The sequence below is a fragment of the Pithys albifrons genome, chromosome 9 (genome assembly GCF_047495875.1).
Source record: "Pithys albifrons albifrons isolate INPA30051 chromosome 9, PitAlb_v1, whole genome shotgun sequence".
Classification (NCBI taxonomy): Eukaryota; Metazoa; Chordata; class Aves; order Passeriformes; family Thamnophilidae; genus Pithys; species Pithys albifrons.
The window spans coordinates 9,256,918-9,276,765 of record NC_092466.1 but is presented as its reverse complement, the minus strand read 5'-3'; the positions used below and the strand labels follow the sequence as shown (position 1 = coordinate 9,276,765).

Below are 19,848 nucleotides of genomic sequence, written 5' to 3'. Positions count from 1 at the left end.
AGAAGGCAGTCACAGTGCAGGGCAAGGACATACCAAGTTTTGCTGCAGGAGGCAATACAGGAAATCTGGATGTACTTAAATGTGTATTTCTCTAAAACCTTCTTCACCGTGAAGTCATTTCGACTGTAAGTGTTAACACAGCTTGTTTTCCTTATCTTGGTATTATATTTTTGAAGTTTTATAATAGCTTACCTCTTAATAATTTGAAGCATTTTATTTGCATTTTGACCGAAGTGTCTCATTGCATTTCAAAAGGTTTGAAGCAATCAAATCTCTTAATGCCAGGCATACAAAAATCTGAAGGGGTATAATCATGGAATTGGCATTATCTATTTTGAATTAGATATAACCTATTCAAAATGTTGCTTTGTGTTGAAATGACAATTGAATGTGACAATTAAAAGCTTTTTCCCAAAACTGCAGAGTGAGCTAGCACAGCTGTAATGTCATGGGTGTTTGTTTTCCCACCTGCAAATCTTGACTTTTACTGACATCCAGAAGGGACTTGTATCCTGTCATAGGCTCTTGGAACATTATTTTGTAATAATTGCATAATTTGCCAGTTGAGATGACTCTGTCAGTCACATTGAACAGAATTATGCATTGCCTTTCATTGCAACCCCACACATGTGCCTGAATGTACCATGTTTCTTCTGGCACTGTGAAGTAAATCACTGAAGGAACAGAAGCAAAGGAAACCCTTCAATCTCTCAGACCAGCCAGGGAACTCAGCAAATACTTAGAGAACACCACTTGGAATCCTTCAGTTTTATCCTGGAAGAGGCTCTGCAGCTTCTGGTGGCACATGTGGGTCTGTGTAACCTCCTTGTAGCTAACAGACAACTTCCAGACAAGACTTGATTTTGCAAAACTTTTGGGGTAAGGAAAAGTGAAACTTTTGAAAAGTCATTGTATTAAGAGTACTCCAGACTTGCAAGTTATTACCATAGTATTATAACTGTATTTTCTACATATATTTTAAACTCTTTAGGCCAAGCTATGTCTATTTTATATGGGACTCTTCATACTGGTAAGGCACTGTCAGAGACATATGGATGCAGTGTTCCTAGGTTACAGGTGTTGTGTCTAGTGCAAAAGAAAAGGCAAAAAGATGTTCCGATGGCAGCTCTCACCACTTCCAGGCAAATTCTCTCTTTGACCTATATTAATGTATACTATTTATTATTTGTAATTTTATTACTGTATTATAAAAATATAGTGTATAATGTATAATTTAATCTGTAGCAAAATATGTGCAATAACTATTATAATAATTTATATTTTATTAGATATTTCCCTATGGTTCTTTTATATAGTTGCATCATTAGTTATGAAAATTGATGCTTGTAAGGTATTTGCTATTTTCTCAGCAGCAACTGTGTGTGCAGTGAAATGCTGCTCAGCAGCAAGCAAAGTGAAAGGAATTAGCTTCAGCATTTTTGTTCTCTTTACTGTCTGGGTGGAAGAAACCATCAGGATGGCTTCTGCAAATAAAAGAAATTCTGCAGGTACAAAATTTCTTTTACTATGATTTGTCAGTAGTAAGGGTGAATTAGGTTTCAGTGCATTCTTTTCTATGATACCATCCTCTTTGCCCACAGCCTGACAAGGATTTTGTGGCAAACAGTAGGTGAAAGACAGGGGGAAGTAGCATACTAAGAAATTTTGAGATCTGATACGGGCTTACACTGTGTGATAATTCTGCCCCTCTGTTTCCTTCCTTAAAGGAACTGTCCTACGTGCAGCATTTCCCTTTATAGCAGAATTTTTCTTGTCCTTGACACAGAGGTTGAACTGACATTTGTTCAAAATGCTAAAATGCTTAAAAATTAACTAAGAACTGGAAGGAACAGTCAGTATCTCTAAGGCACTGGTGGTGGAACCTTGCCTCCACTGAAGACCATAAAGTTTGTTCATGTTAAATTTCCCAGAAGTTATGCATATTCTCTACTGTCCTTTACTAGAAGAACCAAATTGAGGTCACCTGTTTTTTTTTCAGTCACTGGATTCTTAAAAAATCTTAGTATGCCATACATGATTTATAGCTTAAAAAATCAATTGAGATTGCCACTCATTTTGTTGTGTTAAAGTGCATTAATAAAACTGACATTTTGATCAGAAATCCGCCAGTGATTAAAAAATGTGAATCTTGAACTATAGCTGGTCACAAAGTATGAAGGGTCATGAACAAATACATTCAGGTATTTTTCCACACAAGGTTTTAGCTCACACTTCACTTATAGCAATTTTCCTTGTCCCATCACAATTCACGGTGTGAGATGATCTATCCTTAGCTGATTGAATGCCATCTATGAATTGCATTAGATGTGTGTTTAATGTCTTTCAGATCACTTATTATAAAGTTAAATAAGACCAGTTAAAGAAGACAGAGGCTCTTGATATTTTCTGAGCCCTCTATGTTTTCACTATCATTTGTTTACAGTTTGGGCCAGTTGTCAGCAGTAAAATTACATCAGGGAAGCAGGGCCTGGCTCTGTATTTTATAGCCTTGATTTTTGTTAGTCTTCTCTAATTTTAATATGGTTTATGGACATTTAAGCACAGAAACACAGTGCTCATCAACAATTTCCAGTTCAAGCAGGTCTTTTAAAGAGATTAATTGGCAACAAATTAAGTAATGGTGCTGTTCATTTCTTTTTGATTAGGAAGAACTCAAAATACATTTTGCCCTGAAGGTGGAGTCTGCAAGCATGGATTCCTCATCAAATCACCACCTCTTCAACTTTTCAGCTCACAGGTATACCAGCACAGATTAGTCATATTTCAGAAATCCCTCAACAAGCAGCTGTTTTATCTGCTATGCTGCATTTTAATGAGAGACAAATTGCTTTCTCTTTGGCAGAATTCCTGGAAAAGGCGTCTTTTCATCCTGTCCAAATCCAGCAAGGGCAATTACATCCTGAAGTATCTAAAAGGCCAACATGTCAAAGGCTCCATAGCTGTTGATCAGTATGTAACTCAAATGCATCACCTTTTTTATTTCAAGTCATGTGTCAATGCTCTTCAGTACCCACCTTTTCCTGACTGAGGTTCTTGATTCAAATCCCACTGAAGTCCAAAAAAGAGTCCCTTGTAGGAGTTGGGTGTAGCTTACAGTAAGTAGAAGTAAAACTCCTAAACTGCTTTACTGAAATTTGATACATTTACATGAGCAATCGTGGTGATGTGGTCTCTGCAAACCAGACATCTTGGTCCCATCATCCCAAAGGCTGTATTCCTGTAGCAGAGCATGTTTTCTTTCTTGAGAGGACAGTGCTATGCATTCATTCACATGTGAAGGAGGATGGATTATGCTCCTCTTACCTATGTCACACTGGGAAACTCACAGTTTCACAAAATGCTTTGCAGGTTGTGCAGAGGTCTCCTGACTATCTCCTAGCCATTTGGGCTGATGTTGGTGCCCTACTGCCTCTTACTGCACCAAGAAATTGCCCTGCTTTGTTCATTTGGGTTGGTCATTCCATTCCTCTCAGCACAGTGCCTACTGCAGCAAGACTGGGTGTCACTGGCTTTGTACTAGCACCTTTTACCATCTTGCAGATGGTGTGAGATACTTAGAAGGGAAACAGAAAATGTGAAGATTTTACCTGTCAGACCTGGATCTTAATACTCCAGGCTCCTGGAATAGTTAGGCATGGAGGTCACTGAACCACATTGCTGTTGTGCTTCTTCCATTAAAAGGATTTACTTTGTGAAGCTTTCAAAAATATTGCAGCTTGCTCAGTGGTATGTGGGTACATTATTACCATCATTATTATTGTTATTATTTTTATTAATTTAACTTCTTGAAAGTTATGGACGTAGTGCTTCAAGTATCCATTAAGAGCACTTCTGTTACCTTTCCCCTCCATTAAAACACTATTAATATATAATTAGTTTCAAATCAAATGTATTGGTTTACAGTGGTTAAATAACTTCTGGAAGAATTTTTTCTTACTATTATTTCCTGCCAAGATTCTCTGTTATTCTAAAAGCAGCTACTTTTTCCAGAAATGAGGATCCAAAGTCTGAGTCTTTCCAAAAGTTGATTTAATTTTTTTTCTTGGATGTTTTCTTCATTGAAATACCATCTGTTTTATATGTGTGCAATTTTCTTGAAAATCTTTTCTGTAGAAAATTGTTTACCTTTTCCTATGCAGATCTCATCATATTATGTTGTGCTTGGAGTCAAATATGCACATACAGATATATAAGTGTGTGTGTGTATTTGTACATATGTATGTATAGCTATATAGAATGTTTCATATTGTTATCTTAACAGAATCATAAATATTGAAGTTGGCATAAGCAATTCTGAAATTCTGGAAACTGTGAGGAAGATGTTTAAATGCCTTCCTGAGCAGGTGATGTCCATCAGTACTGGAAACAGATGTTACTACCTCATTGGGAACAGCAGGTAGGCATAGCAAGATGTGCAAATGCAGGATGACATTACAGTTAAGCTAATGGAACACTAAGCTGCTGCCCCAAGGCAAGGTCCTGCTCCTTCACAGCCGCTCCCTTCCCTTCCTCTATCTCACCTACTGATGGCACAGCTCTGGATGAAATGATTCAGCTGGTTCATCCAATGGAAAACAGCTCTTCTCTATATCATTTCACACACACCCCTTACCCACCTGTGGATGGCTTAATTTTTTGTTGGTTCAGACAGGTGAGCTAAACCTTCCGTGCAGCCACATTGTTACATCCAACATGTGAAAGCAGTGGGAGCTCAGGGCTGGGAGTGGGGATGGCAGTGGTGGTACATCAGTGTGGCAGTGCCATTTCAAACTGCAGCGGTTAAAGGTCAAAAAAGAACACAGAGACCTTTGTCTTCTCACCTGGCAGCTCCTGGGAGTTAGAAAAGCTTCTGCTCCTTGTGAATACACAGGAAATAATATTGCCTAAAAAGTAGATTTTTAATCAAGGGAAGCAGATTGAAGGTAAAAATTCTCCTAAGGAAAACAGATTACAGAAGTACTGATCTGCCTTTGCTGCAGCAGGGTGGTGTGCTCCCTTCTTTCCCAGGCTGCAATTCCATCCTCAGCAGGGTCAGAAACTGCTCCTGCCAAGGTGATCAGCCAAAGCTCAGTTAGACGAGGGAGGGTGTTTATCACACTGTTCCTATGCTGCTGGTTCCCAGCTTCTCCTCTTCAGTTTCCCAGTCACGAGTGTGTCAGGGGGTTTTTTGCCTTTATGCAGAAGAGCAGCTGATGTGTGAAATTCTGATAAGCACAGAAGAAAAACACATACCTGAGTGTTACTTGAGTGTGCCACCCAACGCCTTCCCCCAAGGCGCTGCTCTCACAGCCCGCACTCAGTGGGAAGCATTCCAGAATTAATCCAACTAAATCCACTGCAAGCATGAAACAGGGCTTCAAGGGTCCTTTCATGTCATGTTCTTCATCCTCCTCACCCAAATGCATTCCCAAGCCTTGTTGGCTCTCTTTGGCAGAGCTGCCTTATGCACAGAAAACAAAGCAGGAAGCACCATCCCACCTCTCTGTGTCTCATGCACCCTCACACAGAGCCCCCCTGCAAACATTTGAGTTCCCAGCCCTGGGCTGCACCCCTCTGAGGTCAAACCTTACCATCTGGCTATGGCCACCAGAGCACTTTCTCTTGAAAGGAAGGTGCAAATTTTTCCTGTTGATCTCAGGAAGAGTTATTTTTACCCCTGTAGGAAGAAGTGTGTAGGTAAATGGATTTTCCTTGTGTGTTATGTGTCAGTAAGTTTTCATTTCTTATGTTCCAACCTACAGACGAGAAACAGAAGACTGGGTCACTCTGATATCTTCTATTTGCAGGGAGGACAAAAGAGGTGGATGCTGCCCTCAGGTGACGTGTTACTGTACTCAATTTTAGGAAAAAAAAGGATGTTTCTATTTTCATTAGAAAACTGTACAAAGGAATTTTCCTGATTTTTGCCTTGCAACTTGGCTCTGGCTTTCCTTATTCAGAAATGCATTTTTCCATATAAATCCTGTATCCTGTCTTTATGTACTAAGGAGGCATTGCACAGTCTGTCTATGCTGGGATTGATTTTACATTGAAGGAATCTCTTTGAAGAGTAACCCATATGGAAATTAGGAGATGATTGACATTCCACTGCAGTGAACTGCACCTTTGATGCATCAGAATGAAAGCTTGTGTATTATCCTTACCATGTGTATTTTTGTTATATTTGCATGTTGTTCTACAAACCAAACCACATCTAGTCTGTCAGTGTTACGAACCAGCTGAAGCCCTGTTAGGTCAAGCTCAGGCCCAAGTTTCTGCACCTTTTCAGCCGGCCAGGCCCACCAGTTCAAGCTCAGCACTAAGCTACTTATATCCCTGCAGTTCCAGTCAGCTCAAAGAGCAGGGCAAATTTACATCTGCCTGCAAAATGCCACATAGACAATCTCTCTGAGCCATTAGAAGTAAAATTTGTACTAGTGGAATGCACTGTTGCACTGTAGCCCACACCCATCAGGTGCCTGTTTTCTGAGACTGCCATCACCTTTTTTCTAGAACCAAGATCTTCGACATCCAGAAGTCAGAAGCCGGCCCTCCTCTTTGCCATTATTCTCAAATTCTATAGATATGACCAGTTTCCCAGAAAGGCAAAGCTGCCAGAAGGTAAACAGATTAGCCATCCTTAATTGCAAGTCTGTGCCCACGGATGACTGTGAAATTTCATTTGTATAGTTGCTTTTTTACATAAAAAAAGTTCTTCAGATCTGCTGCAGTGGGTATCTGGGTGGTCTGTTCTGCTTTCTGGTGGGGTTCCTGAGTCGGACCTGGATGATAATGTCAGAGAGTCCCCATGAAGGAAGTATTTTTGAGTAATGTCTGCATGTAAGTAAAGGGAATGGGAAATTATATTCATTGGTTGTCTAAACTGACTGGCAAAGACTAGTGGGTTTGAAGTAAGCCCCTGAATATTTGCTTTGACATGCCTTGTCATGGCAAAGGCATGTGATGATTGTCTTGGCAGCTTTTAGCCACATTCCTCCTGTTTTGTGATTGTGCATTTCTTTGCCTCTCTCTCTCCAGACTTAGAGGGGAGTTCAAGTCCACTTCCTCTGTGCCTTACATATTTCCCCCTCAATATTAAAATAGAAAGGAAGGAAAGTAACGCTGCTGTCCCAAAGCAACTGCAGTCCCCATCCTCTGGTAACAGGGTGAAATAGCAGCCAAGGAATTGCTGAGTTTCTGTAGTCACAAAGCTTTGTACAAATGGCCCAGCCCGAAGAAGCTGAATGCAGGTGAAACACCCCCAGTGTGTCTGTATGAGGACTCACCTTTTTTTCTTTGGTATACAGGAGACTGGTTGCTCAGAAGACAAGAGCAGACCTTATTCAGATCCTGGCCCTCATCAGGCTCAGTGTGACTCACCAAGGGGAGTGTTTCCAAGCCTGGTGAGCAGAACGAATCAAACAGCTCTTGCCTTGTTCAGTCTGCAGAAGTTACTATTGGCCTTTATCTCATCTGAGTATCTGTGACTGTAGATTATCCACATGCTCTCCCAGCACACTGAGTTGGTTTTCACTATGAGTTTCCTAAATAATTAGTCTGTTTTCTTGTTTAGCACTGAAAGTAATCTTCTAAGAACTTGCTTGAAATACCCAGTTTGCTTTGCTTTTTTGAAGGCAGATCCTCAGAGTTTCTGTGCAGCAACTGCAACTTGTGGCAGCTCTCACAAACCTGATGAAGAAAACTCTGATGCTGCACTGTCTCAGAATTTTCCTCTCCCATTTCTCAGATGTGCCATAGTTCTTCCTAAATAGTTTATTTCTTCAGCCTTTGCTAGTAGCAATTGAGTCAATGGAAATGAAGTACAGAACAAGGGCTTGTTAAATTAGGCACACCTCAAAACTGACCTTCTGTCAGCATAAATATGACTTCAAGTAATTTCACTTCCATATTTGGCAGGAATGATTTGGAAAGATAAAATGATAAATGTTATCATGTATTACTGGCTAAATGTTCTGACCTCTGTTCCCTCAATGAGAGCCTGCAGCAGTTTTCCTCTGCCGTGGATTACTGCCTTTGCAGCAGAGTCAAGATGACAGAAGGCACAACCAAGGCTCTATCACACCAGTAGGAAGCTTAAACATGTCTTTATTGACAGTTTATGCACTGGACTATGATCTGGAGTAGCTGAGATACAGGGCAAAGACTCTGTTCTGCTATCATAGCTAACAGGGTAGTAAATCATATGCTGCAATCACCATCCTTGTATATGGGCTGCCAGCAATATGTATGAGATAATACAGCTAAATTTAGTGGAAAGAAGTGAAAATACTTTAAATTACATTGCAATGCCATGGCAGTCAGCAGAACTCAGCTGACGCAGAGTACTTTATAAAGCTGCAATAACTCAGTTGGGATTCTGAGCTCTGAAATGCTTTGAGTTAACCCTTGGTCTGATTTTAACTAGTTCTACTCTGGGTGCATACCAGGGGTCTCTTGTTATGCATGCCTTTTCTGTCTTATTCAGTAATTCTTCTCATACTTACAATGCCTCAAAGAGCATGTATTTTATTCAGCTGTTCAGACCAAGACAGACTGACCATGAGGGTTAAAAGAGAAGGAATTTGTTTTGGCATGTGTGAAAATAAATAACCTTGTTGTACAGAGAACAAGAAACAAAAATGTTGGTTCATTTGATAAAAATATTTCACTTGCCTCATAAGTTTAGCATCTGCTAACAGCTCCAGACCTATTCTCTGCTGAGTGACTTCTAGACAATTGACCTCCTGATTAATCCCTTGTATTTACATCCTTTTAAAAGCATGATTGCTCATTTCAAGCATCTGATGCATTTTGCTTTTTATTGGTGGTTCCCTCATCCAGGCCCAGATCTTGAGACCACTGTTAGTAGTTGTTACTCATCCAAAGGGGCCTCTCCATGTCAGCGATTCTGGTCAGGCTGGCAGGGACCCTGGAGAGGTCTGGGGACCTGGCTCCTTTACAACTCACATGTTGGAGCTACCAAACCACATCTCACTCAGCAATTCAGTATCAGCTATTTTGATATACAGCTTTCAACATATGAAATGCATCAAAATAAAGAGCCCTGACTTACATCACCTATACCCAGGCACCCTTGTTGGGATCAGTTACACACAATGGATTTTTTGAGGGCAAGACATAACTTCCCCTAAGTAGCTTATAGGTAACACTCAGTTGTTCTCCAGATAGCATTTCCATGTTTTGCTACAGCAAATTTTCTCCATAGTCTACTTTCTCTCTGATGTAAATCGATATTATGGTTCAACAAACACTTAAAGAACTTGTCTAGCTGTCCAGTTCCGAAAAACTGTACAGTGAGGCTGACTGCACTTCCCTGGTGGTAAGACCTGAAGAAATGGAGATGCTGACAAACTGCTTTAGGGAAACACAGGGCTGCCGCAGTGTAAGCTTCTCCTTTCCATTGTCCCTATAATCTGCGATGTGCCAAGGAGAAATGCTGTGCAGTTGGCAAAAGATAGTCATTGTCCGTGACTGAAAGCTCCATTTGGAAAGTTGAGGAGTGCTGTCAGCTCTTTGAGATTTCTTAGGAATTGGTGAATCTCAAGACAACAAAATCACTTCCTCTTCTCCCTCTCCCCAAATGTTTACTTGATCCAAAGCGCCTAAAAAATCACTAGGAAACTCATTCATGACTTTAGATCATGGCCACAGAGCCAGTCTTGTTCCTGCTGTGGTTTTGTTTTGTACTTCTTGAAGGACTTTTTGCAGATTTGTTCTGACTCCTACTGCTTGAGTTGCTTTTAATCTCATTCACGCCAACAAAGAAAAACATACATTAATCATCCTTAATTTATATTCAATGCCAGTTTCTTCTCTCTACATGTAAGAAAGTAATTAGTTTAATTTACCTTACCTTGAAAACAGTAATATATTCGTGGCATATTTAGCAATTATTAAAATGATCACCATGGAAACCAAAGATGTAACTGTAGAGATAAAAAACAGTTGCATCAGAAATATGGCATAGAGAATTGCATTGGGAGGAAGCTAAATACTAATTACCATACTCTTCATTATAGTGAAGTCAATAAGGAGACATAAAAATGAATAATTTATCTGTGTGACTTAGAAAGGTAAACTTGATGGAGGAATTAACTTCTCCTTGACTTAGCAAATTGCCTCAAACTTAATGTTTCAGGTATTTATGAAGACAGAATATCACTCAGGACACAAAGGGTTCAGTGTCAGATCTCCAGTCTTCTGAGTATCTCCTTGTTCATGGAGAAGTGTGAGATAATAGATTTGTCATTAGTCAGGGAAATCCCAAATTCATTCTTTACTTGATAGCAGTTAAAAGCTGCTTTAAAAGAACAAATATATCCCAATCCACTCCTGCTTTACCTACCGGTTCTTTTCCTAATGTAAGAACTTTAGAACTGAATTGCAGATAGAAATCTTTTCCATACAGGTCACCCTAAATTCATCCAGATTCATACATGATATGTTTAAAATAACAGACTGTGATCATGCAATCAGTTGCAACTGTCTGGTTACCACAAATCCATCTATGAGGAGTACTAACATCACTGACCAATTTTCTGCATTGAATTTCAAAAATACAGGAAGGAACACAAATACAGAAACCTTGTTTCCAAAATAGGCTGGCTCTGAGCATATCTCACTTCAAGGAGAAACATATCTTCCCATGTTTTCTGTGAATATTTGCTGATGCTATTACTTCTCCATGTAAATACAAAGATAAATGTTAAACTGTATAACTGAGCATATTAAATACAAAACCATTCTTTTAGCAGGATAAAATTCTGGGAAGAAGTGAGGAAAATCTGCTGTCATCAGATACAGATGAAAACATCAAAAAGGATGAAGAAGATTATTACCAAACTCCAAGCAATATTTTAGCTAAGGTAGTTTATCAGTTGTGAATTCTGCTGGTTTGTTAACAGCTCCAAGGACAGCAGAGACATTTAATGAGCCAAAGAGGAACTGGTAGGAGGAACCACTTGTACCTTGCAAAAGGAATACATAGATAAAGCAGTAGGTAATAGAGCTTTCACTTACACAAGAAAAAAATACACTAGATTCATTCAAAGGACCTTTCTGGTAGAAAGTGGCATTTTGACAAAAACATTGCTGATTTTGTTGAAATTCCCCAAATTGACTGTTTCATTGTAAATGGCTTTTGACCATTGTATAATAGGGTGGAGGTTTTTTTCTGCAAGTGAAAACTTCATTTAGAGAATGTAACAGTACATTAGTTTTATATATTTTAAAATGTGATTCTGTTGAAGCATCAGTAAGCTGCATAAAATGAAGCAGTACTTTAAAAACACTGTGGTACATTTTGGTATCTATATTTCACTGTGAAACAAGGGAGCAAGAGAAATCATGCTGGTAATTTTAAACAAATTTTGGCACCTAATTTGGGATGCTGATTCCTCTAGGTTTCACATGTAGTTAGTGGTCAGGAGAAGCTAAGTGGTCAGTTTTCTGCAGAAGTCACAGTCTCTTCCAAGACTGTACATCTGACTGAAGAATATTAACAATATGATTTTGTTATATAACCTAAGTGCCCTGAGTTAAGCACACCCACAGTACAAGTCTCTTTTTTCAGCCTGCTTAGATTAAAATGTAACTAATTTTTTGTGGTAGTACTTTATAATATATCTGTTTATATCCCAGTCTGCATCCAGCATTAAGTTGTAACTTTCAAACACCTTTTTATCTCAAAGTTTCTGGGAATTGACTTATTTGGGGAAAGCCAAGCTATTTTAGCCAATGTGTTTAAGCAGCAAGAGCACTGAACAAAATAAGTACATTAAGAATTCTTTTTTCTGTAGGCGGGGCAGTGATATTAATGCCTTATGTTGTTATGTGTTTCTGACAGTGCACTGCTGAAGTATCAAAGCCTGACCCCACAGCTGGGACTGATGGCCCTGTGCAAGAGAAACCAGTGCAAAACAACCCAAAGGAAAACATTTATATGTCAATGAAATCACTGTAAGTAAAAACTTCATTAAGGTTTGCAAATTAAAAGCAACATAGTAGTACAGATAAAGCTGACATCTGTGGTATTGAGATAACAAGATCTAGAGGCTGCATCTTGTTTAAATGAGTCCTTCTTTGGTCTTGGTTCAGAAAGTTCAGAACTCAGGGGTGTACTGGAGTCAAATTCAAGCTCATCAACGTGAAATTTAAGCTCACGTTGCAAACTCATGCACTTAGACACGCTCTGACTATAGGATGCAGCACCTCTTGTTAGCTCATACTTTTTATAGGTTTTCATGACACAACAGTCCATGACTTTTCTGAGACACTGCAGCCAAATTCCAACAACCTTTCAGACAGGTACTCTCCAAGCAGGCAGCATTATCTAGTAGTTAAAAGGGAAAGGTAGAGATGGGGCATTAGTTCCTTACGTTTCCATGAAGAGATTATGTGAATTAGGTCATCTCCTCCCTCCCTTTTTCCCTCCAAAGAGGGATTTGATGCTGTGTATTTTGAAGCTACAGCTTTTGGCACGTCACAAAGAAAGACCTGAACTTTGTGTCACAGTTGTAGTGCCATAAGGAATCTTTACAATCTCCGCAGTGTAGCACTGAATACTGAAGAGAAGTGTGCCTGCCTATACGATAAAGCCACACCTCCTGATCGCAGCTGTTGACTGTGGCCTGCCATCTACAGACAGCCAGGTCTTGTGCCACATCGTGGCAGGAAATTGGAAATGCAGACACACTAACCAGTTTATTCCAATCGATTTGTTCAAGCTCATCTGTGTCTTTGGGAGCCCCCCAAGGGAATTACTATAAAAACCTCACAAGGTTATTTCACCTGAGTTAAAATATACCAAGAGCACTTTTGCAGCTATCCCCAGTCCTCTGTTTGAGACATGGTGTGAAGTCAGTTACAGGCATTATAGGGCTCATCAAATAAAGCAAAAATGAGTTCTGTCTGAGTTATTGTATCTCCCAGGGGACAGCTTTACATCCCTGCAGAACCCAGTACAGCCAAGGCCAACAATCTGTACTCAGTTTCTTTGTCAAGGCATGCTGTGAGCTGGAATGTTTTCAGGCTTAATAAGCAGTTTTTACATACTGAAAAGGTTTATTTCGAGATTTATGGTCCATTTTTAGAAGGACTGTTTATTTTACTTAGATTTCATTTTGTCCACTGAATATTCTACAAGAACTTTTTATTCTTTGCTTTACTAATGACTGTTTGGTTCAGCTTCAAACACAGCAAGACTGCCTGGAATGGTCAAACCTCTTAATTTTCTATCATAATTTCTCTTCAGTAAGTTGCTGGATGAGAGATGCCAGCTCACGTGCAGATGTGATGGGCTCCCGTCTCCTCCCAAATGCCAGGACAGCAGTGCATGTCCAAGAGACCTGGAAGCAAACAGAGACATAAAATTCCCAGAAGGCAGCACCAGCCTACAGCCAGCCCTCCAGAGAAGGCAAAGTTCATTACCACTTTCAGTGGTTCAGTTGTCTATACTGCTCAGGTAAGTGTCTTCTCCATTTTGTTGCAGAGGAGACAGACATATTCCTGGGTTTCAGCTGAAGGGCTGGTAGTGTGTGTGAAGCCTGTCAGCAGAGGCATCATATAATTTAGTTTTAGTTAGTCTGCAAGGAGTAGGGTGTTGAACTCAATAATCTTTATGGGTCCCTTCCAACTTGAGATGTTCTATGATTCTATGGTCTTTGATGTTTTCTCTCCCAGTCAAGTTACAGATGCGACCCGGCTGCAGAAGTTGGATATTTTTGTACCCCTGGCTGATATTAACAGTTACCTAAAACTTACTGAAGCAGCAGGACGAATATGGTAAGTGAGGATGTCTTGTGACAGTGCCTGTCAGATAAGAATAAGTGACAGTCAGGTACAGAAGTGTACTATTCTAGACATCCATGTACAGTTATGGCAGTGTAGAGCAGGGCAGTGTTAGTGTATGATGGTACTTGAGTGATTCTTTCCTGCTCTTCCTGACTCATGTGCTTGAGTTTCTGTTTCAATGGCCTTGGAAAAGGGCTCTACAGAATCAGGATCCCTCCTCATGCTGTGTAATAATTAGTGATGAAGTCCCAACCCAAAGCTATTCTTCTAATGCTGGTGTGAAATCACCTAATTCCTGATAGTCAGTTTTACCTTTGAACCACAATGACAGTGTGTCTTAGAGATGCAGTGAGGGGATATAGCTTGAGGTAAGGTAGAGGGCCTCAAGCTGGCTTGAGTTGCATGTGACAACAGAATTATCTCTGAATTAAACCCAGCATTGGTTCAGTGCTAGGAAAGAGGGCTAGGCAGAGATTTTCACAAGCAAGCGTTAAGGGCTAGAGCAGCACATACATTCTCTTGGTAGTCCTATTGGAAATTGTGCTCTGCCCAGACCTATATCAGTAACTAGGATAAGAGGATGGAGCATAAAAAAAATGTTCAGTGCGTAGTCCTGTTCATCCTGTTAATCTTTCACTGATACACAGCACTGAGAATGCTTTTTGTTGCTGCTGCTCTCATATTCACACCAATCAGGAGCATTGTGTGCATAGCAAGTCGTTGTTTCAGTCGCTGTCGTCAAGAAGTAAAAATACCACTGCAAAAGGGACTGGAAATGGGACCCCACCTCAATAACTGGACCTACAGAGCCTTCTCAGTGGAAATTCATGTTTAAAGAACTGGGAGCTTGTTCAGGAAGGGAACAGAGCACTAGGTCTGACTGTTCAGGTCAGCTAATCCTAAATAGTTTGTCATCAAGGATAGTCTGTCAGAGACCAGAAGGAAAAAGATACTGGAATTTCCATAAGAGTCCAATCAGGACAGCAATGGATCTCTGATTCTTGCAGTTATATCACAGATAAAACAGATGATAATAGTTTTAATTTCATTCTCTTGGGATAACTTCAGAAATCATCTCAGTCAAGCATCAGGCTAAAGCATCTGCAGTAATTCTAGGCCACTGCTTATGAACTGGAATCCACAACTTTGGTGACCTTGCCAGCACAGGTCTTGCTTGTTAACATGCTGCAGTGTCAGTGTTCTGCTCTTTTAGGATGATGCCCTTTGGATGGATGAAGCAGCTTAGTTTTACCTAGAACCAGGTGAAAAATTTGCAAAATCATTGTACCTGTGTGTTATTTCCAGAGTTGTTCAGTGTTATTACCTGAAGGGAATGTCTTTAAACCCATGCCAACTGAGGGGTAACTGGACCGTTTTCCAGAGGGCAGTACCATAAATGCAATCCTGTTCAGCCATTGCCATCTGTGAGCAGTGACTGGATATCCTGAATGTTTCCCTTACTGCTGCCCTCCACATACCATAGTGTTTCACACTGGACTGGTCCTCACAGACTGGGATGTTTGTTTAACCATGGAGACCATCTAGTGGCTGTGAATGATCTGCAACCTCAGGGTGTGGAAGAGGCTTACTTCTTCATCAGCAGGTCCACAAGAAAGGAGGTAAGCTTGACTAATCTGAAGCTGATAGTTAATTGTATCAAGTCAAATAAGAAAGCAATTACCTTTTTGCATTTCAAGAGACTCTATTCAAGCCAGTTTATTCTGGTTTAAGTTTGGCATGAATAATTTCAGTACCAAATAGCTCCTCAGCATCGTTCTGATGTGGCATCTCTTATTCCTAGGCTATGTGGAGAATGCAGGTCAGCACAGCGGTGTTTGAGCACTTGATCTACAAGAGCTTGAGCAACCCCAGGAGATTCTACTGGGCAACCATTGGAGTTACTTGGAATTTTTTGGCCAAGGCCTAGGAATTGCAGACTTTGGGAATTAAACAATTGCCTCCAGTGGAATTGCTTATAGTGGTTTGGAGTATTGAGGGGAGAGCCCTGGACTCCTACCTCCTATTGCTTATCAAGTGCTACACATCATCTTGTGGGATACCATGTTTTTTGAAGAAAGTGGGAGATTTCCGAGGTTCCTTAACCCCTCTGTGATCTATGACATGTGTGTCTGACAGATGAACTCCTATTTCAGTATACAGGTTCATGACCCATACCTGAACACATTCATACTTGAATTTTTCTGAGAAGGTTGAGGTCATCAGATGCTGTTGCCATCTAAAGAAAAGAAAGCCAGTCTCAGCAAGGAAAAAAATAGTTCTCTCTCTTATTAAGGAATTTCTATTTAGCTAATTAAAATACAAGTCAGACAGTTGCACAAATGTTGATCAGATATAGCAAGCTATAAAAATGTCATATTTTTTTTCTTTTTTAAGGTGAAACTTACTGTATGTAGGATTCCACATTCAGATATCTTCCATGCTAAAGGCTGCTCATGTTCCTGAAAAAGAAAGACCTCAATGATTAAGTAAGTGCCAAAGTTTGAGGAAAAAGATCAGGGAGAGGAATGTGATACATGATGTATGGAGATAATCTTTATCTCCTTGAGCTGACAGGCATCTTTTCTTGCTGAAGTACAGAGAAAAGAGGATGTCGATTTCATTTTATGTCCTAATAACTTACTTTGTGGTAGGAATGGCATGTATTTGGCTTATATTTCATGTTGGCCTGTATTTCTACTACATGAAAAAAAAGAGGGTCAAATAATCTACATGACCTTTATACCTTTTCAGCAGAAAGTACTGGTTCATGCCTCTGCTCACCTCTTTACATTGAGTTACACTGATTTTTACTGAACTCCTAGTCAGTTAAGGGTTTGTAAACACTGGACATTTGGGACAAAGCCATCTTTTTCCTAAATTCTCCTTAGCCACAGAAAGGCACAAGGAAGATGAGAGCTGAAGTGTTGGAGGGAAGGCTGATAAATAGTGTTGGGTAGTAATTCAGTGGGGCCTCTTTTTGTCTTACGCCAGTCTTATGTTACATCCACAAAAATACATTCAAGGGATGACAGGCAAAAGAGCTTGGTTAGAGAAAAGGTATGTGTCTGGAGCACCTTTGGGTTCACTGGCATCCAAAATAAGCCCTAAGTGAAAAACGATTTATGGATTTGGGAGAGAGAAGGGCTGGCCTGCTCTATCAAAGTGTTACTGGTAAAGACAGCTGGGAAAAGCAAAGAGAGAAATGATATATCCAAAGGCATGGGCTCTCAGCCCAATGCAAACAGAGTCCACTGAAAGATGTTTTGATGCTAACTATTACTAGCACAGGGATGTCACTGGCATCACAGATTTCCAGAGCAAGTATTCGTTTTCCAGGCAAGAATATTTCCTGTAAATATTTATTTGTGGATATGTCTTCCTTCCATTGCTAGAAGACCAATTTTCAGCTAATATCACATCAAAAGGAACTTGATAAGGAGCTGCCTGCAGGGGTGCCTTTACTGGATGCCAAAAGGGAGCTTTGTCCTGTCCTACAGTGACCTCTGTTGCTGACAGAGCCATGGTGTGACATGTTACATTCATACATTTGCTTTGTATTAATATGTACACATTGGTATGTACATGTTTGTCTGGGGCTGTATTTACACACATGTATATTTCTGTAAAATAGATCGTGTTAATATAGAATGGCATGGCAACAAACAGAATTCACTGTTTTGAGTACAGGTAATTTTATCTTGCCAGATACAACCAAAATAACTACTAGGTTTAGCAGACACAGGATTAATGATATTAAGAGATTTATATAAGCTTTGATAAAGGTGGATTTGTCTCAAAGGAGGTATTTATCCAGCTTCCAATTTAATTAGGCCAAGTCAGCTACTACAGTAAGAAACTACACTCACTAAAAATCAGCATTGGTACCATTTACTCCAGTAGCCAATTTGACAAATATGCTTTATATATCCAGTCTGGACATTTGAAAAAATAATCTTAAAAATTTATTTAGCAGAAGAGGAAAACAGAGTCAAGTAACTCAAATGAGCAAACACAAATATGTATATAATCTATTCAGACTCAGCTCCTGTTCAAAAGATTAATTGCTAAACTGAATGTTTTCACAGCCTGTCTCTTCTACTTTTGAGATAAGAGTGTTTGGGACATGCTTGTTTCTCAAGGTGGAAAAGGATCACGTTTTGGTATTTCTGTTTCATTGGTCTTCAAAGGCCTGTTTGTGCTGAATTCTGCATGAAGACAGAGGGAAACCCCAGTTCTGGAACTACAGAGGCTGAAAATGGAAGAGACATTGCTTGGGAGCTCTTCTCTAAAGCTGCTATGGGACTCCTTTGCTCTGCACTGCTTATTTGAGCCCAGCAAATCCATTTCTGCCAAACAAATCTCTGAGGGGTGGCATGACTGGCTATCTCTCTAACTTGTCAGTCTGCTAGAACAGTCCTCATGGCCTGAACTCTAAAACCACAGATCATCTAGTTCAAGAGTATCCACCAAGGATATTATCCTCAGTCTTTCCTGGCCAAGGTTTGCCTATGATCTTCTTCTGAACTTAAGAAAAGGAAAGTCCAAACCTTCCTGTGCTGTTCCGAGACTCATCTCTCTGTAAAACTAGGAAGTATTTTTCTACTATTTATACTAGACATTTTTTTCAGAAAATTACCCTGATTTTTTCTTGCCCCATTTTCAGTGGGCATGGGTAATATTTGGATTTTCACTGTCTTCAGAGAAATCTTTATTGTGGAGGGTGTTATTTCTGCCTGTTCTCCCTTCTCTTTTTCTTAGTCTAAATATTCTGAGTTCTTTCATCATTTTTTCCAACAGTTTCTGTAAGTGGTGCTATGTCACTGAACTGTGAGACAAATACCTTGTGTTTCCAGTTATGGATGAACAAAGGAGGTGAGAAATTGAAATTCAAAGAATTTCTTCAAAAAGAAATTCAAAGTCGTGAAGAATTTCCTAGAGCTTCATAAGGAAACATTTCCAGAGGTGAACTAGTGAAGAAGCTCCCATGTGGTGGTGAGAGAGGAACCCGCTGCATGGAACCTGGAAACAACATTGCTGCTGAAGCCATTGAGCACTGCATGCTGTACCTCTCAGCCATGGAAGAATGTTACTTTTGGACAAAAATAGGATTTGGGTACATCTATAATGCACAGAATAATTCCAGAATATTTCAGAAAACTGGAGGGATTACTTCTGTACTTCAGTAAACAGTTAATGATGTGTTACTCTATAACTGATCATTATGTCAGCTTGCACAATGCTAAATGCAGATAATTAATGTCACATATTGGCTGATTCATAACATTCACAGAGATACAATATGGAAATGACATCTGTATAGTAAATTCTGGTAGGGTGCGTGAAGTTGTCTGCCCACACATGATCAATAAATGTGTTAACACTTTACACTTTGTATTCAGCAAAATACCTCACTTTCTCCTAATGCAGCCCCTCCTTGTCCTCCAAAGACTACCTGTAACTTCCAGGAACCTGCAGCAGAGTCACCAAACAGCCCTTTTTAAAAAAGGTACCCTTGAAAAAAGTTCAACCTCATTCTGAAGCACTTTTTCCCAATGAGAAAATTTTACCTGTCTTCAAATGAGAAAATTTAGGGTGCTTCTAGAATCAACAGCAAAGGGAAATGCTTCCATGCACAGTATTACCCAGTGCTGGCTTTTAGACCTGAAAGACCTGAAGGGAATGTCTTTAAACCCATGCCATATGAGGGATAACTGGTCATTTTTTTAGATCACTTATTTCAAATTTGTTATGTAAGTACACACTCCTAAGAAATAGGTGCTGTGATAGCTTCTTGTTGCAGCGTGTTCTGTGGTGTCAAAATCTTTTCTTAACTGGTCTCCAGGTAAGTTTTGGGCTATGGAGGGTTCCTGACACTGATAATTAATTGGCATGAAATAAAATTCAGTGAATCCACAGAGTAACAAGTCTATAAAAACAGCAGCACAGGCATCTGCAAATTGGGTGTACAAGAGACAAAACCCAACGAACTGCAACACAGATTATGTGATTAGCTAGCAATTAACATGCTCCTCACTA

General features: G+C 39.8%; 1 protein-coding gene across 10 annotated transcripts; it reads left to right on the top strand.

Moving 5' to 3' along the window:
* The first annotated feature begins 42 nt into the window (after window positions 1-42).
* Window positions 43-19,197, top strand: PLEKHS1 (pleckstrin homology domain containing S1). Of its 10 annotated transcripts, none has more exons than XR_011698506.1 (15): window positions 43-125; window positions 1,371-1,508; window positions 2,667-2,758; window positions 2,864-2,970; window positions 4,283-4,417; window positions 5,763-5,838; window positions 6,514-6,621; window positions 7,308-7,403; window positions 10,773-10,886; window positions 11,867-11,979; window positions 13,274-13,483; window positions 13,702-13,803; window positions 15,296-15,431; window positions 16,207-17,335; window positions 17,898-19,197. XR_011698506.1 is itself a non-coding variant. In XM_071563515.1 (15 exons), the coding sequence occupies exons 2-14, from the start codon at window positions 1,478-1,480 to the stop codon at window positions 16,273-16,275; spliced, it is 1,389 nt and encodes a 462-aa protein (XP_071419616.1). In that variant the 5' UTR covers window positions 43-125; window positions 1,371-1,477; the 3' UTR covers window positions 16,276-16,298; window positions 18,000-19,197. The 10 variants fall into 10 exon arrangements, 9 of the variants coding, with proteins under 9 accessions (XP_071419616.1, XP_071419615.1, XP_071419617.1 ...); XM_071563515.1 differs by having other exon boundaries at window positions 16,207-16,298; window positions 18,000-19,197; XM_071563514.1 differs by having other exon boundaries at window positions 16,207-16,298.
* Window positions 19,198-19,848: the final 651 nt, after the last annotated feature.